At 45.4% G+C, this 25,347-nt stretch overlaps 1 protein-coding gene across 1 annotated transcript; it reads right to left on the bottom strand.

The window, feature by feature from the left end:
- Positions 1-22,402: 22,402 nt before the first annotated feature.
- Positions 22,403-24,191, bottom strand: LOC18438584 (uncharacterized). Its single transcript, XM_006848767.2, has one exon. The coding sequence runs from the start codon at positions 23,469-23,471 to the stop codon at positions 22,695-22,697; it is 777 nt and encodes a 258-aa protein (XP_006848830.2). The 5' UTR covers positions 23,472-24,191; the 3' UTR covers positions 22,403-22,694.
- Positions 24,192-25,347: the final 1,156 nt, after the last annotated feature.

Raw genomic sequence — 25,347 nt, forward strand, 5'->3', positions numbered from 1 at the left:
GCCTTCCCCACTTAAGTACAACTTCAATCTTACAAGGGTGAACTGCGACCCCGTCCTTAGAAACAATGTGCCCAAGGAAGGCCACGCTAGGAAACCAAAACTCACTCTTACTCAACTTAGCATACAACTTTTCTAACTTCAGAGTCTAGAGGACCACTCTTAGATGCTGCTTATGCTCTTTTAGGTTCTTTCAATACACCAAAATATCATCAATGAATACCACAACAAAAGTTTCCAGAAAGGGCCTGAAAATTCTATTCATCGGTCCATGAAACAGCTGAGGCATTGGTCAACCCAAACGACATTACCAGAAACTCGTAGTGGCCATATCGGGTTCTGAATGCGGTCTTGGGAACATCTCCCTCCTTGACTTGCAGTTGGTGATAGCCTTACCGAAGATCAATCTTAGAGAATACTTGGGCCCCTAGGCAGGGGTATTTGTTCTTTACTGTGACCTGATTCAACTGCCTATAGTCTATACAAAGTCTCATGGATCCATCTTTCTTATTCACAAATAGAACTGGTGCACCCCGAGGTGATACGCTGGGTCGGATGAACCCCTTCTCTAACAACTCCTACAATTTCTCTTTCAGCTCCTTCAATTCTTCTGGGCATATCCTATAAGGGGATTTCGAGATGGGAGTAGTACCAAGGACTATATCTATTTCAAACTCTATTTCCCTAACTGGAGGTAGAGAGGTCAACTCCTCAGGAAAAACTTCTAGGTATTCTCTTACCACTAGTATCTCTTCTAACTTGGACTAGACATCCTGATTCTCTACCACATAGGCTAAGTACCCGATACATCTCTTAGCTAGAAGACGGGAAGCCCGAAGGGTAGAGATAAGGTGTAGAGGAGGAGCATCCTTAATACCAACAAGGGGGCAACTCCGGCTAGTTTGGGCGTCTAAAGGTCACCGTTTTATCATAACAATTAACTGTAGCATGATGTGTGAACAACCAGTCCATGCACAAGATAATATCAAAATCCTGAATATTCAAAAGTATCAAGCTTATAGGCAGGACACACCCTTCAAGCAAATCCCCACATTGTTTATATACAATATCAGTTTCTATAGAATACCCCATAGGTATGCATACTACCAATGTCTAGTCAAGAAGTGAAGGTCTAGCATTTATACGGCATGCAAAGTGAGGTGCAACAAAATAATGAGAAGATCTAACGTCAATCAAGATTCTAGCTTCCATACCACAGATAGAGAGTGTACATCGGATTGCTGAGGTAAACACCTTGGCTTCCTGCTCCGTGAGAGCAAACACTCGACCTTGAGTCCTTGGTCGGTTCTCTGACCCCTTTTTAGGGCAGTCCTTGATCAGGTGGCTGGGCTTGCCACATTGAAAACATGATCCCGCCTTCTTATAGCATTCAGCTGCAGAGTGGTTACTCAACCCACAATCTGAGCAGGTTGGGTGCCGGTTATCCCTTATATCACCCAGGAAGGTCTTTTGGATTTTTGCATTACCTTGATAGATTCTTCCCCTAAAACATTTCCTAGGAGGTGGTCGAACCTTCCTCCCGAAGTTCTCAGACGGTGTGAGCCCCACTGTCCCTTCTTTCCTCAACCAAGATTCCTCACAATCCCTCTCGATCTTCATAGCGAGGTCCATTAATGGGGAGAAGGTCTTGAGGTTGGCTGATAATACTCCCCCTCTTATATCTAGCCTAGGGCCCCTCTCAAACTTTTAAGACGATCTAAAAACCGTTCTTAATACACTTCTAGGCCTCTCTAGGCCAAGAATTCTCTCTTGGTTGTTTCGATACCATAATTGTCATGACCCTGCCCCCTAACCCCTACCGTACCTGTCGGAGGACAACAGAGTGCGGGACCGTGACAAGAGGTAGCAAATGCCACTCAGGTGAGAGTGCGCTCAACACTTTTCGAAAGACAGAATCAAAGAAAACCACGAAAGAAAACAAAAACCCAAGTACAAGGGTACAAAGAACTGGACAAAGATAAAACCAATTATATATACAAGCTTCAAAATTTTATTACAATCATGTTCAAGGCACTACAGGCCCAACAACAAATTACAAGACTTCAAACAAAAATAACTATATGGCCACCGCCATCAGACACCTACTATCAGGATAAAGCTTTTCTTTCCAAGCCTGAATCTTCAACTGCCAGTCACAATTTACCCAGCCGCCTGCACTCAAAAACCACAGGCTATCGCTCTACACAGATAAAATTAGAGGAATGAGCTATAGAGCCCAGTAAGCAGATAAAACATCATGTATTCCGGCCTATACAATGCCATTTATAACCATCCCCCAAGATTCATGTAGGTGTCATGACATGCAGTCATGTAGCACAATTCTTTAGCAAAGGTAGAAGAAGTGTAATCAGATGTCAGAATATCATACATCGTATGAGCTAACAGTCTACCATATCTTTTCATCAAAATAACATATTAGTAATTCAGGCAAAACACATAGTACATACAGGCATTCCTAGTGTCGCCTACTCTCAAAGTAAAAGTCCTATCAATCAAGTCAAGCCAATCCTGTTACTTGGAACTTCTACTCTGACTCAAGAGGGAAGACAATGACAAATAGATGACCCATTTCGTAATGTCTTCACATAGACATACAATCCCCAGCATACTTTGGGCCTTTTATTAGGCTGTGGCCTTACAAGATACGACCCTCTCCTTATGCCTTTCTGGCGATAGATCGTTACACACCAATGGGCGACCCAATGCATAGTGCCCTTAAAGATTTGAGGGGTGCGACCCACCCAAACATTCATATTCACCACTTAACTTCCTTCATATCATCAGGAGTTGAGAAACATCTTAACATTCTTATTATATTACAACAGATTACACTACCAATGGATGACTCCTTGCGTAGTGCCTCATATTATAGTCTCAGGATCACATACTGCAGTACTAATGGATATCCCATTGCTTAGTGCTCCACATCATATTCTTATCATGTCAGATCCCACCACCAATGTATGTCTCATTGCGTAGTTTTCCGTGTCACATTCTTATCATAGGCAAGTCTTATTACAATCATGCACATGCATATCTCATAAGCATTCATTCGTGCCCAAGCATGACTCATCACAATTTTTCAAGAGTTCATGAGCATTCACATCATCATAAGCATGCCTCATTTCAACTATGCATATTCAATAATTCATAACAGAACAGAGTTTTCATTATGATAACCTCTAAAAACATTTGGCCTAACTTTCCAATCCATAAACAGTTTTGTCATGGTCCCAAAACCAATTTCAAAATAGATTCATCCACCTTTTATTTAGAAATGGTTTAGATTAAATCAGATGCATATTGATTAGTGAACAGCCTTCCACAAAATATGCAATAGTTTTGGAAATTCACTGCAACTCACAATAGTGATATATTCATACAAACAGGGGCATAACTCCCAAACCTTAAAGAATTTCAACATGGTTTCAAAATAAAATTTAAAGTAGACATACCCATATTTCCTTTAAAAGTGGTTTGAGATCATTTGGATACTATTTAGTTAGTAAACAGTTTAGTACAAAATATGCAATAGTTCTGAAAATTCACTACAACTCACGACATTAACATATTCATACACATAGGGGCATAATTCCCAAACCATCAAGAATTTAAAAATTATTACAAACCTAAATTTGAATTAGATATTTTATTTAAAATTGGTTTAATATCATTTGGACACGATTTGATTAGTAAATAGTTATAATTAAAAACATACAAAGTTCCTGAAAATGCAGTTTACAGTTTTGGTATCCTCTAGAAAATAACCCGTAACTTCCAAACTAGTATGGACATGGACATAAGGTATTTTCCATCTTCAAATAGAGGCACAAGGGTACCTCCCCATAAATTTTCATATCCAACAGAAATAATTTCAAAGCTCAATTTATCATGCCCATAAGAATCACAGTCTTCGAAAAACAGGCATATTCTAACATAAATTCCATAGCATGCAGCCACATCCTTATTATAAAATCATGCTTATAATCAAAACTACGGAGACATGAATGTTAGATCTACTTACTTACACTCAAGAGTGTCCCAAAATCCCCACACAGGCCAAGTTTCCAAGCTCCCAAAAAAGAGGCTCCAAGAGGTAGAGATTCTAAATGTTTGGAAAGGGAGCTCGTGAATGAGAGAGAGAAAAAGTCCTAGGAGGGGTGAGAAGGGCAGTATTTATAAACCAAGAGGGGAAGGAAGCTAGTAGGTGGTAGCCAAAGGGCTACAAGTGGTATTCAAGTGGTTGATAAGGGCATACAAGTGGCTTACATGCACCACATGGCTCTCACACTCTCTCAACAGAAACACGCATGATGGTAACCTCTCTCTTCTGGTGTGCTCGACATGCTCTCTCCTCATCACTCATGGTGGTGTTCTCTCTCCTTGTTGCACACTTACTACCGTGCGCTCACTTTCTTCCTTTGTCTCATACTATTGTGCACGCTCACTCTCTTCTTCTGTTTCGTACTACCGCACACGCTCACTGCCGCGCGCTCGCTACTATGTGCTCTCACTGTCGCGCGCTCATTGTCGCGTGCTTTCTCAATCATGCGCTCTCTCTATCATGTGCTCTCACTTCTTCAGTCTCTTACTGCCACACACGACGATGCTTCTTTTCTTCTCTCTCTTTCCACCGCGTATTGCCTCAAGCCAAGATATTCTCGGTCCTTACAACCTACTTCGCCTGACCCGCGGCCTCAAGGCCATCAAGATTCAGTTGACAAGACATGATCCCTAGATCGTCACGCGCCCATCGAAGGCGAGCCAGGGCCCAAAGGCCTTCTAGCGTTAGGCTCGATAGCAGTCTGACACCTACGGCGGCTGGAGCCCATACTGATACGGGCCCTGAAACAATCTTGGGCTCAAATGGGGCTAGCCCAGCCCTTGCTACTCGGAGTGCCCGATCGGAGCATGAAAAAGACTAGGGTCACTCCTCCCGCCAAATTACATGACTCGAACCAGCCCGTCGAGGTAATGGCGGTGAGCCATGATGGGGACGAATCTGAAAACCCAATGGCCCATTTTGAGAATGTCCTAAATAGCATCTTGGACAGACTCAAAGGGCTTGAAGACGCTCTGCCCACACTCTCTTCCCATCAAGTGACGAACTCTCCCCTCCGGCTCAAACACCAAGGCCTCCACTCCCTCCTGTCTCCTTTGAGGTCCAGCTCGACATAGTTCCTCAAGTGGCACCATCAATGTTCATGCAAGAGTACATACGATGAATGATCAATTAAAGCATCCAGGACCTATAAGCATCAAAAACACAAGAGAGTGTTTCGTAGCAGAAGCCTTACCTGCCTTCTATTGATCAGGTCCCCTTTCCTATCGGGTACCAAAAGGGGAGGTTGCCAACCTTCGATGGAACGGGTTCACCTCGGCAGCATGTGGTCCACTTCATGTCTGCATGCCAAGAGTCATCCTCGGATCCCAGACTGCTGCTCTGACAGTTTGTAGAAACTCTAGTTGGGCTTGTCTTCAAGTGGTACGCCCACCTACGGCCCAACTCAGTTCACTCCCGACGAGAGATGGAGTAGCTATTCTATAAATGCTTCTATGAAGCGGAGCTGAACGTACAGGCTATAGAGCTCCTTGCTATGGCCCAAAACCTAGACGAGTCCGTGGGCCAATACATCCAGAGATGGAGGGATCTCGTGATGTGCCAAAGCAACCCCATGGGCGAGATTGAGGTCGTTCAAACATGCATAAGGAACATGAGGAAAGAAATCTCCATACATGTTGAAGCCTCCAGCCCCATCTCTTTCTCCGAAATGATTACTAAAGCAACTAAGATAGAAATCTTGTTGAAACATCGTGGAGGAGATCAAGCCCAAACCCCTGGGGGAGGGCAAGCCCGAAGCGACAGAACCAACCCCGTGCTGATCAATCAAGAAATCTGATCAGCGCGACAGTCACAACCACCTCCCAACCTGCACCCAATGTCGCTCCCCTGCTGACATTAGATACCTCCCAAGGGCTATAGGAGAGGATTCAGGAGGCAACACAACAACAGCCATCCCAAAAACAAGATTATAACAAGGTGCCTCTGCCACAAAGCTACTACCGCCCCAAAGAGTTCTGGCGAAAGCTCAATCTGGGGTACAGCTTTAACAAGTCATGGGTTCCAACCCTCCTGAGAATGTTGATTGAGCAGGACATGGTGGTCCTTCCCCCCAACAAATGGCTGGATCAAGCGGAGTGGGTCAACCATGCTAACTATTGCGCCTACCACTAGATGTTGGGCCATCCGGTACAAGACTGCATCGAGCTGAAAGAACACATTGAAGTCTTAAATCAGAAGGGGAAAATCAACCTCGAGGATATCAAGAAGGCTTTGGAAACCCCCAAATCCTCCAATATGGTCACACTCCAGGAGGAGTCAAACGATGAGATCCACGCGACCGAACTATCACGCTACTGGCTTCCCGCCCTCTTCGACATATTGGTGCAGCATGAGATAATAGTGCCCTGCACCAAGAAACAAGGGTGGATTGTTGGAAAAGATCAAGGCCCTTGGTGCTGCTCCATCAGCGGAGTAGTCATAACTTATGCCACTGCTACGGGTTCAGATCCATCCTCCAAGGATATCTTCAAGGAGGTTGGATAGTCCTAACCGACAGGCAGCCTTCGCTCATGGGCAAATCTCCTGACGAGGCATCCCAACCTCATCATAGGATGGGACATGTTCGAAGCCCCGCCCCAAGCACTCTTGAAATCTCCACCTCCTACACCCCAGCAGAGGTGCCGGCACCATGGGAGGTGTACCACGGTTGTAGAAAGGTGAGGAAAATTGGAAGGGACACGGCTTGACATGCAGATATGGTGCCCACACCCCCAGCTCAAGAGCCCCGACCGCCTAAAGAAAAGCGGGAAAACTGAAAAAATCCCAGCAGCCCGGACCCATAACTTCGAGTCCCCTCGACGCCCTGTTGACGCCATTCTCTTACCCTTTCCCTACCTTGTATGACTTCATCCTGAGGCAAACTCTCTTTGCTGAGGGAAGTCAATACATTACTGCAAGGACAGTTTGGGGTACACCCTACACGAGAAAGAGACTGTAAAAACACACTCTACATGCGGTCTCGAAGGCAAGACTCTAAACTCGCCTCATTATAGTCACAGCAGTATCACTTTAAAACTATCTCCTCAAAAAAAAATATAATAAAATGCAAACGTCTTGAACGAAAACCTTATCAGGTGTTCACGAGAAATATGAGGATACTCAAATGCCTTCCCACTAGGCTTTTGGGTTCATCCCCTCATTTCCTTAGAGGCGAAGAGCGAAGTTTGAGGCAAGAGTGCGAAAATAAAAACATCAATGGACTGAACATAGAGTCAAGAAACTGAAGAAAGAGGATGGCCATTGTATTCACATCACGGAAGGTTACAAAATTTTGGCGAGCTTCTGAAGCTCACAAACAAAAAATAAGAGAAAGACCTTCAGAAATGGTCGAGCGCCTCACGCATCTTCGTCTTCAACTCCTGCAACCCTTCCAGTGCAGCCCGCACCTGCTCCTCGCCAAGAGCAATGTCCTGAGCGAACAAAGTAGTGACCGCCCTTATCTCTGAGCTCAACTGCTCTAGACGGCGGGAATTCCCAGCCATTGGTTCCTTGTAGTGCTGTCGACTCTCTTTTGAGTCAACCACAAGGGATTGTAACCAAGCGATCTCGTCTTCTGCATTCCAAACCTCTTGGTATATCTCCACCACTTCCCTCATGAGCCGAGCATGACGAGAGGCGATCCACTGCTTCTTCTCCTCGTGGCTCTCCATAAGAGCTTGCTGAGTAGCCAACCTCACCCGCAAGGAGGGCATGCCCACCTCATGAACCTCCCACACCACTGTCTCACACAAAGGGGCCTCTGCTCCCCAATCCACCAGATTCTCTAGCAACTCCTGCAGCCAGTTAAAAGTCTCTATGTCCGGGTCTATGGATTTCAAACTGGCCACGCAAGCCTTAACATCCTCAATCCCTTCTTTGAGCCCTTGTAGACCTGTCCAAATCATACTCCTCACAGTCCGTGCTCTAGGAATCAGCGCTAACAAGGCTAGGGTCGAGGAACTGATGAAAGCAAGCGAGGACTCGTCAAGGGTTGGGCCCCCGGCCACAACAACCAAAGACGTGGGGGGAATGGTATGAGGTCTAGGTAAGGGCTCCCCAGCCCCGCCTTTGACCTCGACATCGATTGGCGCCATGCAAGCCAATGCCAAGACCGCACTCGCCGTAAACCTTCAACACTTTGCATAATGGTTTGCTGCCGATACCCCCATAGTGGAAGAGTCCCTTCACTTCGAGCTGATGCCCGTTTTAAAACAGAGGTGGGCGACTGAGGGCCCCACGACCCTTCACCTCCCCCTCTCTCTGGTCTCTCCTCTCACCCTTCTAAGGGGACGCCCCCTGGGACCTACTCATGGCGCAAAATATCCACATCTAGGATCTCCACTACAGAACAAAAGACAAGGGGGTCAAACCCAAGAAGAAAAGCAGTGCGATGGCCACACACGCACAAGCGCAAGGAAAGAAATAGCATTACCTGGAGGAGGAGTCGAGCTGGTGTCAGCCATCGTCGATGCAGGAGCGCAACGAGAAACTTTGTGCCAAAAATGCTGATGAAGAAGGGAAGCAGACAGAAAGGGGATAAGGTCTCTTCTACTTCGGATGAAAATCCCTGAGGAAAGTGAAAGCCACCCCGGCATACCTCTCTTTGTAAAGCTAGAGAGAGGCGAATCAACAAAAAGACGCATGGCCCAATCATGAGAGAATGCCAGCGGCATGCATGCCGAAGAGTCGAAAACGGGACAATGAAGAACAACCAGCACGCCAACTGAAGTGTCACACAAGCGAAACGTCGTGTGGCTCAGAGGTACGAAATTATGAACAACACACGAAGTGACATGCCACACGTGCGAAAGATCACGCCCGGTCCCTAGGGAGCATCGAGGACATGTAATCACATTATCTTACAACACCAACGTAACCCTCTCATTCAACATTTACTGCTCTGCATGTGTGATGTGGCTCGTCGAAGATGACGCACCTACTGTCATCAAAGCGCCTCTCAGGTACGCAACCCTTCCCCTTTCGGCCCTTACAAATCCCGAGCCCACTCAAAAGCGTGGTGCACACTCATGCACCACTACACTCAGCAAGCAAGCGAACTTCATTCCTTGTCCTGCCCACACACACAGGACCCTCTGTGGTCTCAAACAAAAAAAAAAGAAAAAATAAAGGAAAGAAAATGCGGGGTCTGTGAGAAAATAAAAAATGACGCATACCCCAAGGGTTGGGACGAAAACCCGCATGGGTGTCCCAACCACCGAGTCAGATCGGGCGGCATCTACCCCATAGTCAAGACGAGAGTTCCATCGACCATTTCTTATCTTCACCATCAGTAGGGATAAGAACTGATCCAAGGAAAACAAAAGTGGCACGATGGCCGCACACACGGGTGCGCAAGGCAAAGAAGGAGAATTCAACGTGAATGAGGATTTTATTTCATGAACAAAAAGGATTACAAGATTGTAGTTACAATAAAATCTGTAATTTTATGAAAAAAAAGTACATTTGTTCTAGAATAAATCTATTCCTTTCAAGAGCTCCGCCACCTTCTCACGGCGGTAGTATCTTCTATAAGGTGTTATCACTCTCTTCAAGTAAACCTTGAAAAGAGTGATGACCTCCACCTCCTCTCTCGCCCCCTTGTGAAGGCAAAGAGAGGAGCACTGGTCAAAAGGAGTAGCTACAAGCGAAAGCTTGGGCTAGACTCTCTCGCTAGCCATAGCGACGATTCATCCAAGCGCTTACACGTGGCCCTGGACCTTCTGTACAAATGGAGGGGCCCTGAAGCAACAGGCATGCCATCTAGCAAGGATCCACTACCGCCTTTTGCTAGGTCAAACGTCTTCACCTAGACGCCTAATGCTCAGACGCACCCAAAAAGCCGGGACCTGATAGCCATCCCAAACATAAGACCTAGCCTCCCGACGAAACACAAAAGAAAGAAAAGTGTTTGCGCGTCCTCCACCAATAGGAGTTGCAAGCAAGGAACTTTGCAAAGAAAAGGGGAAGAGCTGCCCTGATGCTCTCTGGCCTAGGCTCTTTTTATAGCAGCCATATGCCCATCATCAAAGCTCGCCACTTCCCAAGCAGCATGTCGTCCAACTACATGGACAAGTGTCATCACAGTGGCGCTCGTTCGACTGCCATTTAAATTGTTTGACGCCTCGCCTTTCAGATGACACTTTCGAAGCATCATGGTCAAATCTTCCACTGCCCTACTACCAATAAATCATCATCAACTCATTGCACGATGGGTCCCTTTCGCCGCCCCATCTTCCAAGTGTCGCTTTCTTTCTGACCTCGCACCGAACTGCAGATGCTTCATCAGCCACACGTCATCTTTGCAAGACACACCGCCCCCGCTGGCATCAACACTCTACCCCGCCTGGGTCACAAGCCTCCCCCGCGGGCATCAAGGCTCTACCCCACCCGGGCACATCCCGCCTGGGTCATAAGTCGACCACGCGAGCATCAACACTCTACCCTGCGTGGGCACCCCCCGCTTAGGTCACAAGCTGCTCCCGCGGGCATCAACACTCTACCCTACGTGGGCACCCCCCGCCTGGGTCACAAGCCGACCTTGCGAGCATCAACACTACAACCTACGCGGGCACACCCCGCATGGGTCACAAGCCACCCCTGCAGGCATCAACGCTCTGCCCTATGTGGGCACCCCCCACCTGGGTCACAAGCCACCCCCGTGGGCATCAACACTCCACCTTATGCATGCACACCCTGCCTGGGTCACAAGCCACCCTCGTGGGCATCAAGCTCTACCCTGCGCGAACACATACCACCTGGATCACAAGCCGCCCTCACGGCAACACCGCACCCCGTGCAGACACACCCCGCCTAGGTTACCAGTCATCTCATCAATCGACGAACGAGCTGCACCTCTGTACCACATCCACAAGGTTCACTGTTCTAATTAGCCTCTAAAAAAAAAACGAAGTTGGGTGTGATGACAACAATTGTGAGCAAGAGAAAAGGAGCTTCAGGCAGACATAGCACCAAGGCAGTGGGTAAAATTGCCCAAAAATAAAGAAAATGGGCATGGCAAAAACCTACAAGGGCATCATGAGTAAAAATGACAGGCAGGCATGGCCACGAAGCCATGAGTAAAAGAGTCCTAAAATAAACAAAGTCGGGAATGGCGAAAACAAAAATTTCGGCCCCCAGGGCCATCCGCCAACATCATTCACTAACATGCAGGGTGAAGTCTCCTCAACAAAGATACTGCCTCAGAACCCCTACCCCTTAAGCCCAAACGTTTCTTGACAGGCCAACTAAAAGCCCCCGACTGGACTAGATAGGATGGGAACTAAAGAGGTATCTTGGATATCAAAACAAACCACTATCAACAGTTTCCGTTGGTCAAGGATAGAGTCCACAGAAAATGGCACCAGTCTACTGGAGCACCAAATCTTTTAGCCAGGTTGAGATAACGCCCTCAAAAGGCACTAGCCGGCTCCCTTTTTTTTACCAGATAGGTTGGGAGAACACCCACAAAAAAAAGGTACCCACCAGCTGGTGCATCAGGAGTTCTCGTTGATACAGATTCGTAAGCCTCCACAAGGCAGCGTATCAGTGCGATCTCCCACAAAACGGATTCTGACATAAATCGGAGAACACCCCTCAACAAGACACCGGTCAGGTAGAAACTGCTTTGGTCACCCCCGGTTAAGGGAAAATCTCAGCAAGGTCTCCCCCTCAAGGACTGCGCCAATGTCGGTGATGAAGCAAAAAAATATTTGTTGAGAGGAAATAAATACGTCTTAGTGAGGATTCGTCAGATGAACTTCGACGATAAAGTTTTCATTCGCTTCTCTTGAAGCGCAACATCCATCGAGGCAAGTTGTTGCTCGTCATTTTTTATGTGCATGCACCTCACACACGAACAAGGAGAAAGCCTACAACAGCCTAGTCCTGCAGGTACACAAGACATCGGCATGCCAAAGTTGTGTCGTAAAATAAAGCCTTGAGCCATACGACCTGGGTACGGTGCCATCACACCAAGGAAGGACCTTACAACTGTAGCCCTATACTAGTGGCTTCAAAACTATACTAGACTACCGCCATCGTATTCAGAATGTCGAAAAACCGTCGAGGACCAAATTTAGGCTCAATCGGACCACCCAAAAGGGATATATGCCCATGCGGCCTTACAGCAGGTGGGTTTCACACTAGCTCAGTGTGGCATTACCAAACCAATCCCCAGAAATAGAGACTATGACATCGTGTTTCGGGAGCATCATGAAGGACCCATGGCACCTTTCACTGAAACCAAGAAGGGCCCAGATCTCTATATGTTCTAGATCACGCTAGTCTCGTCATTTTGACCTAAGGCATGCATTGTGGCGTGACCTAGAGTCAAACTTCTCCTGAAAAGAAGGTGCCCCAAAAACCAGAAAAACCAGGGTTTAAGAATAAGAAGCCTCGGATCAAGTGAAGCACAGCTAGACATCCAAGCATCAGATCACCGCAGGGACGAGTTCAATGCAACCACCTCGCAAAGAGCTGCAAATTGGTATAACTCTTGCATTTAATCCAAGGTCCGATGGATGCAAGTCCTCAGGTCACAGAGAAAGGAAATTCACTAGGTTGTCGAAATCCCTCTTTCCTGCATGCTCCCAAATTAGTCAAAAACGCAAACCAGGATTCAAATCGGCCCAAACTTGGTGCAAAATGACTGTGACTGTCTCCCCTCTCGTTTGCAAGCAGAGCCAGGAGCCAAAACATCGCAAGTCAAGGTGCATTGGCGAACAAAGTTCACGCATATGGTCGGACTTCCACCCCGTGGGAAAAGCGCCACCCCAACACGACTAAAGGGCATCAAAATGCTCAGAGTCGCAAGGACATTGAAGATATGTTGACAAATCATCTGAACCATCACCACAAGTTACAGAAAAAGCTTCCAAGATCTGGCCATGGCGGAACAACCTGCATGCAAGGACGTCTTCGTCATTAGTGGAAAAGATCTCAGGGACATTTTGGTCATTGTGCCTAATTTCGGGATCTATCCATAATATCTTAAATTTTAGTTAAGCTTTGTTTTTGAGTATTCACCCCTGTTTGATGAATCATCTATATAAGCAGGCCTAGCTCACTTGTAAAAGGCTGGAAAACCTTCGAGCAAGGTATTTACCCATTATAAAACAGAGGCATTACGTTTGTTCCTCTTACCGTTTGCTTCTAAGTCTTTAGTTTCATCGAGAGGAGAGAGAAAACTTTGAGGGAGAGAAAATACTGCTGAGCACATGGGTCCATAAGTGCCTCCTAGTGTGCGAACTCCTCCTTTCTCTCTCCCAAACCGGGTCATACCCCAACCCTTCTCTCTCTCTCTCTCCCCCTTACGTGACACACCGTCTGCCCTGTGCAGCAACCTACGTCACCAACAAACGCGTGAACGCAAGTGAACCCATGGGCCCCAACCCTCGGGTTCCCTCACACCCCTTCATCTGGCAGCTAGCCCCTTTGAGAGGATAGTCACAAGAAGGGACAGCTGGATCTTATACCGACCCTATACGATAAAGAGAGAGAGAGTAGAGAGGTTGCAAGCCTAAAGAGAGTCTTTATCCAAATCGCATTGGCACACAACCGGAGGGCTTCGTGATTGTTCTAAGAGGGTTGATCGCCCGGACGTGTCCCCCGAACCCCAAGCGATGAGGCTAGCCCCTGCGCTCATACGCCCCACACCGGCCCACACCCTCAAGTCGTCGCACGAACGACCCGTGGTTATCCGAGAGAGGGTTCTCTCCCGAACCCCAAGAACCAAATCCGACCACTCACCACTTTCTCTCTCTAAAGAGTGAAAAATGAGGAGGAATGGTGAGAAATGAGACCCCTCTCCGCTCTTTATCTAAACTAAAAAGGTACAAAGGTGGATTTACCCCATGAGCCCTTACAAACCCCCAATCCCAAGAAAGCCCACTGAAGCAAAAGGGGCATTTTTTTAAGAAGATGAAGGACCAAAGTGTAAAAGGGCATGGCCAAAAAGACACCCTCTACCCCTCACACATGCCTAAAGGGTAAAATCCCCTAGGGGTATAATGGTCCGAGACCTATTAAACAATCTTGAAATCGAATGGGACCAAGCCCATTGCGAAGATAAGGTCCAGCCTAGTCAAAAATGGCTAACCCACCTCGAAAGGAGGCTTAAGGCACAGCCCGCCTAGGCTTGCAAGGGGGGACGGACCCTCATTTTTCTCTCTCTTCCTCTTCACATCTCTCTCTCTCTTTCTCTTGGGCCAAGCGGCCAAGCCGTTGGCCCGATGCCTACTCTCCACTTAACCCTACTCACATCTCTCTCTCTCTCGCTCGAGCCAAGTGGCCTAGCCGTTGGATCGATGCCTTCTCTCCATTGCTCGCCCCTCAACACTCTCGTCTCTCTCTCTCTCTCTCTTACTAGGGCCAGGCAGCCTAGCTGCTAGCTGGATTCCTTCGCACCTCTCTAACCACACCTTGTGCCCATGGCTAACCATGGGCACACTCCCTCCTTACCACATGATGCCCATGGCTTGACCATGGGCACAAACACACATCTCTCTTATTTTTGACATCCCCATCTCCACCCAACTTCGGCACATCCCACTTCATCTCATCTATAACCCATGGCTCTCTCATGGACAGACACATTGCACTACAATCACAATGCCCCAAAGCCCATGGTTCAACCATGGGCACACCATGCACTACTTTCATGCTCTCATTTCTCATCCCAAAGACCCATGGATTGACCATGGGCACACTGGTGCACATTCCTTCAACTCCATCATACTCCATTCCAAAAGCCCATGGTTCAACCATGGTCCACACATTCTCCCCCCTAGATTTTATCTCTTTCTCCCTCTTCTTTCACTCACTTCACACCACTTGCACACACGATCGAGCCCATGGCTCGACCCATGTTACTGCTCTGACAGCTTGCTCATCATCCCTAGTGATGCATTAGCCACCCTTGAGCCTCACATCCACCACCATGCGTGTACCCTGGTCCGCCATGGCCTTCATCTCAGACAACCCACCTCCTTGTCACTACCACCAAGCATCATTCAAAAATACGAATGAGCACTCCACCCAGAAACCCATTCCACTAATGAGTCATCATCCATAACCACCGCCATTTCTAAAGCAACACCATCATTGATCATCCCCTATGGATTGCTTCACATACCCCATGGGAGAAACCATTTCCTCCACAGGGTTAGACCCACCTCATGGCATAAGCTTGTCATCACGATGAACCCTTGCAATCCTCGTCCCTTGAGAAAAACCAATATCACCGGGAAGTTTCACTTGTCTCATGGCAAGTCAACTACACCAGTAAGACTCACTCACCTCATGAGGAAAGCCGTTACCCCGATCAGTCTCATTCGTCCCATGGAGCAAGCCACCATCCGTAAAGAGCACTCATATGGCTCAAGTCGTAGACCATCATCCCTAAGGAGCTTCACTCATTTCTTAAGGTAAATCACTTCTCCCCTTGAAAACCCCCATACACCAGTGAGTTTCACCTACCTCACGAAACCTTCCTCATTCCCCGGTGGATGTATGCATGACCATTACCATGAGGTAGACCATGATCCCCAAGTGTCTATTTTACCCCAGGTCACCCGACCCCTTCGAGCATCATTCGAAATTAGGAGTGAGCACTCCCATCCAAGCCAATATCACTCCCCAAGTGAGCTTCATTACCCACCATGGAGCTTTCACAACCATGGTCAAAATAAGGCGACCTTGCTATTATGTATCCACCATCATGATGTCAAAAGGAGAAAAAAGAAAATAAAAGACGGATGTAGCCATGAAGCTACAGTTAAAAGAGCTAAAAAAAAATAAGCATGGTGAAACCCAAAAGGGCACCATGAGTAAAAATAAAGACGAGTGTGGTCATGAAGCCACGAATAAAAGAGTTCTAAACAAATCGGGCATGGTGAAAGCCCAAAAGGGCGCCATGAGTAAAAATAAAAAAATGACGGGCATTGCCATGAAGCCACAAGTAAAAATGCTCAAAAATAAATAAAAAGGAAGTTGGTGAAAACTATTCTGCAGTACCACTTCCACTCAGTTCAGGTGAAAAAGGACCTAAACTAATAAGCCGGTTGATGCAGCGCTCTCCTGCATAAGCCGCTTCAGCCAGCTCCTTCAGGTAAAAGTTCGGTAGTATGGGAGTCGATGCCCTTTTACATGGGCACCTTACTATTGGAACCAAAAATAGTTCAAGAAAAATGCTTCAGCAACACAGGTCAACCTTCAAAGGACTCCTGAAAGTCAAGAAAATCACAAAGATGACATGTTGGATCAGTCATACGCCAAAGAAATTCCCAACCATGAAATCAATCAAAAACAGCAAATCAAGTCGACAGGATGGATCTCGCCCCAAAAAGGCTATCAATTGTCAAGTCAGATCAGCGCCTTGGTAGATTTGGTAACCACTTTAATAAGGCTCCTCTCTGCACTGTATGTCTCGACATTTGGGGAGGAAGCTCCCATTGACCCCGACTAAGAACTAGCGGATTTGGGACATGCCCCTAAGAAGCCACCAACTATCGACAATCTCTCACATGGTGTACCAGTTCATATGCTCACAAAGAGGTCATCCACTGTCTTTCAAAAGCAAAATGTCTCCTGAAGTATGTTACAAGCCCTTATGCGATGCCCCTACCAGAAGACCAAAGATCTCCTGAAGTGGGGTTACAAGCCCTTAAGCAAGGCCTCCACCAGAAGATCGAAGATAGAAGCTAATGATTTGGGTCACAAGCCCTAAAGCAAGGACCCCAAACATTGTACTTCTTTGCAAAACCTGACTGATTAGGAAGGAAGCCCTCAAGCAAGGCCCCCGACTGCTAGACAAATCATGATTCTAATAAGACTAAATCACAAGCATTTGAGCAAGGAACCCATTGTTGGAACCAAAAATTAGTTACTGAACTGGGAACGAAGCCCTTGAGCAAGGCCCCCACTAGTGGATCAAGTCTCTTCTCCCCTAAAGTCCTAACAGTACGGGATCTACAAGCCCTTGATCAAGGGCCCCAGTCATTAGTGCGCTTTGGTCATTCCCTATGAAAGTATCTTCTCATGATTTCCTCTCAAAGGTCATGTCGGTGTCGGTGATCAAGAAGAAAACAAAAATTTGACAGGCCAGTTTTGTTTCGAATGTTACACTTCTTGCTTCTCTCGAAGTGCAACATTTTCGGAGCAAGTTGTTGTAGTGTATTTTTTAAGAGTTTGTATCCCCTAGGCGAATAATGGAGAAGCTAGTGGTAACCTATACCCACAAGTACTAGACAGGCATGTGGACTACAGAAGCCTTGACCAAATAAGCCTTATTTTGGAGAGCCATGATAAAGACACCATTTTACTCCCAGATTGAGCATGTAGGTCCCCCATGATGATATAAAGATCTCCTCCAAGTTTTTGTCAATTTGGATGTAAATGGAAGAAAGAAGTACAAAGTCCGTTTTCAGCTTGAGCTACTCACTTGCTACGGCACACCATAGTTGGAACTATACTCTGGAGACCTCCAGTGACTATGGGACCATTGCCAATGGATTCAGAAGGCTGAAAACAGTCATCGTGCCAAGTTATAGCCCAATCAGACCTTTCTACGTTGTACCTACTAAAAAGATAAAGTTTCTAACATGATACGATACACCATAATTGGATCTCTACTTTAGAGACCTCTAATGACTATAGGACCACTGTCAACGGATTCGAGAAGCCGAGAACAGCCTCTGTGCTAAATTTCAGTTCATACCAACCTTTCTAGGTCGTACTTCCCAAAACTAGTAAAAGTTTTACTACTTCCCAAACCAGTGAACGTTTTACTATTCACTTCATCTTCTTCAACCAATTACTATAAATAGTAACTGTGTTTTTCTAAAAATGGGAAACTTTGAAGGCCCTAATCTCTCTCATCTCAATTCGGATCAACCCCAAATTCGGATATGTTGTTCCTCGCATCGAACCCTTCGATTTGAGGGTGGCACACACCATGAGACCTTAAAGTTTGGGAGAAAACCTAGAAAGAAGATCACCGAAATCCACAAAAATATAGAATTTTACAGACGCGTATCTTCGTACTCTAGGCTTTATAACTTTAGATTCTGAACTCCTATGGCCTCAAGGCTGGGTCCGTTGCGATCGTAGCTCAGAGAGCTTCGAATTAATCTATTGCGATCATAGCTCAGAGAGCTTCGAATTGAGTACGTACTCTTCAAAATAGAAACCCGGAAAGTGTTCTATTGTGGAGCATAAAAAGAGGCATTTTCTGGTGATCGAAATTCCACTTCCCATCAATTTATGATAAAGAAAGTGACCCAAAACGACGAAGAACGAGAAAGATCAAGAGTCCAAGATTGCAAGTTTATGGGCTTGACCGGAATTTGAGAATATACCCAAAACTCCATACCAACCCTAATAATGGATATCAAAATGATCCCCAAGGCATGACGGTCATTATTACGGTGATTGATCGCCCAAAAACTCACCAAAATACGTCCAAAATATCCCCAAATAACAAGTAAACCATGAGGCCCCTTTTTGGGGACTATTTAATCATTTTGGTGAAAGTTGTAAGGGACAAAAATATCATATTTTGGCAAAAACGAAAATCAGCTTTATTACAAAAATTGTGTATGTTCTAGCAATTAGGTTTACTTTCCATCATGCACCTATGTTTGGGGCACTTTCTATATAAGGACTTGCTCATTTCATTTGTAACTAGGAAGGTGAAAGGTGTATTGAAGGGTAAAGAATTATTAAGAAGAACTTCGTGCTAAGCGTATTCTTTGAGTATGTGTGTGCTTTCTTGCTCTAAAGAGAGGAGAGAGAAAACTGTACCTCAAAGGAAAATAACTTTGGACCACCCTAACCCAAGTCTAGACCATAGTCCACACTTCCCTAACCCTAGTCCACCCAACCCAACCTAGCCTACCCAACCCAACCCAACCTAGACGTGCATCCTAGTCCACCCAACCCAACCTAGCCTACCCAACCCAACCCAAACTATCCTACTTAACCCAACCCAACCTAGCCTAACCAACCTAACCTAGCCATGCACCCTAGTCTACCCAACTCAACCTAGCCTACCCAATCCAACCCAACCTAGCATACGCGACCAGACCTAGTCATGCACCCTAGCCTACCCAATCCAACCTAGCCTAGCCCACCTAACCCAATCTAGCCCTACACCTTCACTTAAGGGTCTAAGCCCTCCTTCCAAGTATCTTCACCTTCTAAGGAACATGGAGAGCATACCCAACCGGTGGGTTCGAGCCCATGCCCATTTAGGTAATTGGTCCCTTTCTCTCTCTTCTTTCTTCTTTTTTCTCTCTCTTCTTTTTCTTCTTTCTTTTTTTTCTTTTTCTTCTTTCTCCTCTTGCTTCTCTCTCGTCTTCTCTTCTCTCTCTCCCATCCCAAAAAGGGGGGCGGCTTAGCCGTTGCCCCACTACCTTCCATCCTTCTTTCCCTCCTCTCTCACTCTATTTTCACCCACCTCTCACACACTCTAAGTCAAGACAGCAAAGTAGCTTCTACCCCCCTCTCTCTCTCTCTCATCTCTCTCACGTCCCAAAGGAGTGGGGCGGCCTAGATGTTGCCCCACTGACTTCCACCCCCTTTTTCCTCCACTCTTCTCTCTCTCACCTCTCTCACATCCCAAATGAGTGGGGCGGCCTAGACATTCCCCCAGTGCCACCCCTTTTTCCTCCATTCTTCTCTCTCATCTTCCTCAAGTCCCAAAGAAGGCAGCGGGCTAGCTGCTGCCCCACTGCCTTCGACCCCCACTCTTTCACCCCCACTCTCATCTCTCTTAGGTTTTAAGTGGGGACAACAGGTTAGTTGCTGCCCCACTGCCTTCTCGGTCTTCTCTCATTTACTCATACACTCACACACTCTTTCATTCACATTCTAATCTTGTCTTCTCTCTTCTTTACACTCTCTTTCTTCGCCTCCACTCTCTCTCTCTTAAGATCATCTGATCTGTTAGTCTCCACTTCGAAGAGCATACGACACCAGTTTAGGGCGTGAGAGGTTTATTCTCTCTTCTTCTTTCTTCTTCTCTACTTCCATCCTTCACCTCCCCTCTCTCATACGATCGTCCAAGCTGTTAGCCTCCTCTTCAAAGAGCATACGACACCGGTCTATGACACAAGAGGTTTCTTCTCTCTCTCTTTCTTTATTTCTTTACATCTTCTCATTCACTTCCCCTCTCTCTCCTATAATCTTTCGAATTGTTAGCCTCTACTTTGAGGAACATGCGACACCGGTGTAGGACATGAGAGGTTTCTTCTCTCTTCTTCTTTCTTTTTCTTCTTCTCTCTACCTCTCTCCCTTCTTATCCCTCTTTTTATTGATCTCAAGGGGGCTCTTCCGAGATTCATCCTGTTCAACTTTACCTGATCAGCATAGTTTCTTGTGAATCCTCTGGGTATCGAGGCTTTGAGCTCGATACCTTCTATGTCGTTTGGTAAATACCTCCTTGGAGAGGTTATGCCAAAAGGCTACCCAATTCCCAAGTAATTATCCCTTTCTTTATCCTATCTTTCCATACTCTCCCTCCCTATTCTATTTTATCTCGCTCTACTCTCCTTTACTCTATCTTCTATCTCTCGTCGGCTCCTAAACCCCTTAAAAAATCCCCTAAAGACCGCATTAGAAAGGGTGAGTGAAAGGGGATGGCATTCTGAGCTATTTTATCTAGTGGGTACCTATGTGTGCAAGGGAGCCGAATCCAAACTGAGCCTTCAGTGATCGAGGGGCTTTCTCACTGATATAAGAGGGCTTCGAGCCTGGGTGTGTCCCGATCCCTACCAGGCTAGGCAAGCCTTACCTCGCACAATTTCTTTTATTAGTTCAAACCGCATGCACGCCGCACCATCCGAACCTTATCCCTATGGGCACAAGAGTCATTCTCACTCGTACACATGCGCGACTTCGAAAGGGGTGCGCGTAATGCACACACACACGAGCCCTCTCCTATTCCACTCTCTAGAACGCGAGTGGGAGGGCTCGGAAGTGGTTTTTCAAATAGGGTATTTCCTTTCTCCTCTCTCTCGCACTCGGCATCACGCGTCGGAAGCAGGACGAGAAAAATCCAGGGCCGACCAACTAGTAGAAATTGAATCCCGAAGGAAGATCCCAACAATTGAATTGGTAAAATAAATTTAATAAAATGATTGACACAAGCTATTTCTACGCAAGACTATCTATCTTTGAAATAAGAATATTATCATCATTCCTAACTGTTAGCCAAGAAATCGATAGGCTATGGGCGCTCCGTAATATTAAAAAAATGTTTTCTTTGACTTTGGCAGTTAAAGGTACGCCTCCTAATCATCCAATTAAACTACAGCGCACCTCAAAAATCCAATAAAAAAGGCTATTTCAAAGCCCCAAAAATCCTCAAATCCATCGTCTCAACCTAAAGATATATGAACATGAAAAAAAATGGATTCCAATTCTTGAAAATATTCCATCTTGTAATGTATTTTAAGACCGTCAATTTCCTTTCAAGCATTCATAGATTTTTCAATCTAACAAGGCACAAATCGTACTTTACAACAAATCATCAATTAGTTCATAAATATACCAATTTGAGTCGATTAGCACTGTAAATCGACCGATTATAGTACACTGTATGAAAATTTCATAATATGTAACCTTTAGAATCGGGCCAACTCAAGATCAGCTAGTGACCGATCCTGATTTAGTCGGGTCGATAGATCTTTTGATCACCGGTTTGTAGCATGTTGTTGTGATTTTAGCTTTCCAATTTTTACTTCTCTTGAATTCTTTCTATTTTTCCCAAATGTACAACACCATATTCAATTATTGGGTGTATGAATTTTTGAGGTATTAGATGAGTTTTTGAGTTATTAGATTAGTAGGTGGGGTTTCACTGCAACAAGAGAGGATCGAGCTAATCTCGATTCCCAATATTCCACACAAGGGTTTACTTTGTTTTCATAAAAACCAGTCGTCATATAACTTGCATCCTAAATAAAACCAGAAAACAGATTCTTGGGCTATTCTTTCTACGAGGAATAAGTAAACTCAAAACCAGCAGGGTACCCTTACCATGGCGGATGGGCGATTCTCTCTACCTTCCCAATGGGTATAACAGAGAAAAGCAATCGTTACTCATCGTACTCTTAATAACAAACAAACCCAAAAAAAATAAAAATGAGATAGCAAAGTCATAGGAAGAAAGGTAATGAGATGCTCCCACAGCTACAAGACTCATTGACTGAGCCATCCATTCCGGAGAGAGGGAGAGAGAGAGGCCCCAAAAACATGTGAATTCTCACAGTAGAGGAAGCAATGCAAAAATATCAGAATTTCCATTATTTGACATTAATTGCTGCAAAACATGCACATTTTTCATGTGATTCAGGAGCCCTTAAGGCTAAGAGGACCAGAATGCTTCGGGCTCCACGTATATACACGCTTAGGACAAGCTAGGAACATAGAGGCTTGCTAAATATCAAAATCCTTCAAAATTTTTGGATAAGTAGAGAATAATCAGCCAAAAGAGAAAGGAAACTGGGAGAGAGAGAGAGAGAGATTGTTATCTACCCAACAACGTCTACCCAAATTAACTTGCAGAGAGAGAGAGTCACTCAGGCGCAGCCCCTCTAAGCTCAGCAACATCAACCCCCAGCCTCAAATCCAGCCCCACCCCACCACCCCCCACCCCTCCAGCCTCCCTTTGCACCACGGCCGACGACACTAGCTCGTCCACGGACCTCACTACTGCACAACTTCTCCTCCCTTTCGCTGCTGCAGGCATCTTCCTGTTCTCAATAGGCCCAGAGCTGCTGCCACCGCCTGGAGGCTGAGGGATGTACAACGCAGAGGGGATCGAGAAATTTGTCCTTGCCTTTGAACCACGAAGTCTGCGGGCAGCTGAATCATAGGCACGAGCTGCCTCCTCAGCTGTGTCGAAAGTCCCAAGCCAATGGCGGCACCGACCAATGCGGTCGCGAATCTCGGCCGACCATCTGCCCCACGGACGCTTGCGAACTCCCCGGAACGTCCTGGGCTCGGCCGGCTTTCGGCGTGGTAGGGCCTGCGGAGGAGAGGTGGTCAGGCCGAAGAGTACTTTGGGGCCCACCACTGCAGCAATTCCTTCGAGAGAGGATGGCGGTTCAATTGGGTTTGGAAAGTGCGCTCGTGTAGGTTCAAATGGTATCAGAAATTGGGGTCGAGTGGGTTCAAATGGGTTTGGGAAGAAGGCTTGAGTGGGCTCAAATGAGTTCGAGAGGCAAGTAAGGTCAGGCTCGAGCGAGCCAGTGGGCTGGGTGCCAAAGGTATCGGACAGCGGACGGTTGGGGATCGAGGAGAAGTAGAGAGCCATGGAAGGCTCTAAATGTAGGCTTGGTGGAACCTCCATAATGAGATGAATAACGAAGAAAGAGACTGAGAAGCACTGGAGAAGAAGAAGAAACTGCAGAAAGCGGAGGAAGATGAAGTTGGGAAACCAGGAGAAAGTTAAGTCATTGAAAGATTTAAAAATTAGAAAGTAAAAGAGGAAGGAGAAATTTAAAAGAGGAAGAGGGGAAAAAGCTCAAAACGAGAATATATGAAAGTAAGGATGATGAAGAAGACTCAAGAGAAGAAAGAGATGAAGCAAAAGATAAGAAGCGCAGAGATCAGAGAGAGGACAAATTTAAGATCAGGAAAAGAGGAGAGAAACTTAAGAAGCTAAAAGTTCACCGAAGAGAGAGAGGAAGGAGAAGCAGAGTAAAGGGGAGAAAAACAAAGTTGCGGAGAAGGTGAAGAGACGGCTGTTATGGGCTCTTGGGGGTGGAGAATGGTTGCGTGGGGATGTGCAGTGTTGTTACGTGTGTGCGTGATGACGAATATATATTATAAAATAAGAATGAAATGGAAATAATTACAGCGAGCGAGCTCGTATCTGGGCGAGTTTACCGGGGGATCTTCCACGACCTCACTGCGATGTTTTTGTGAACCATTTCCTGGTCTCAAACTTTTTATTTTAGGTTGTGAAAAGACTTGGTGTTCCTTCCTGAGCATGCCATATTTTCATTTCCTCCCTCGGTGAACTCCAATTTAGGTGCGTCTTAGGACCCAAATTTTGGGTTCAATTTTAAAAGCTTTTGAAACCAACAACATATCTCAAATGAAAAAGGTTTTTCGATTGCATATACAAATGTAGAATCAAGCTATTTTTCTTTTTTGTTACTTCATTCTCGGGAAGACAAGCCCTTACATGTAATTTCAAGTAGATTAGGAGTTAGTTTTTTCTAAAATGTTAAGTAGTTTAGTTTTTTTTAAAGTATTAAGTGGAATGGTGTTAGTAGTGAGAATATAAACCACAATGTGGTTGTAGGGGTGTACCACCACAACTCTAAACCCTTTTAGGATTACAATATTAGATAGTGGTAATTTACAAGATAGTAAGATCTAATGGTAAACGTTTAAAGAATAATTACATCCATAACCCTTTATTTTATATTTTCCACATTTTCGTTCAAATTTTTGTGAAACTTACACATAAACACAATGCCTTTTTTTTTTTTTTCCTTTTAAGTTATACTTTGGTCGGATATTAGCAATATTAGAACAATTTATATATTATTTTTGTTATTTGCCTTTTTTTCAAACCATAGGGCTCTCAAATTTGTGGGGAGTGATATCTAAGGATTCCCCATATTCCAAATATCAGACAGCCCTAAATATGGATCAATTGCCCAAGTTGTGTTGTGGTAAATGTGTAAGGTATCGGTCCGACATTTGGAATCTCAAAATGCTTGTTCTCGCACTAAGATGGGGAGAATAATCGGTCCGAGGTTCAACATCTCCAACCGCTTGTTGTTTCCCAGTGATGTGGTATCGAGAAATGTGGTTACAATCAAAGTAGAACGTACCTCAAATAGTATCGAGAAATGTGGTTTCAATGTTAAAGAAATTTATGATAGCTTTAAAATATATTTTTATCTTTAATTATAAAATTCAAAGCTTTAAAAATTAGTATCGATTTGGTAGATCTATGAAAACTTAAAAATCTTGAAAATTAATGGTCCAAAATGAGTTACAAGATGCACTATTTTCAAAGCTTGAAATCTATATTTTTTTTCTCATGTTTATGCATCTTGATGTTAAGATGATCAATTTGAGGATATTTAGGCATCAAAACAATCTGAAATTTTTGAGGTGGGCTCTAATTTGATTGTTTAGAGCTTTGGCTCTTTATAAACTATTCCTTTGTATAATTATTTTCTCATAAAAAAATATGGGAAAAGTTT

Source organism: Amborella trichopoda, chromosome 12 (assembly GCF_054954075.1).
Source record: "Amborella trichopoda isolate Santa Cruz 75 chromosome 12, AtrichopodaSantaCruz75HAP2 v2.0, whole genome shotgun sequence".
NCBI lineage: Eukaryota > Viridiplantae > Streptophyta > Magnoliopsida > Amborellales > Amborellaceae > Amborella > Amborella trichopoda.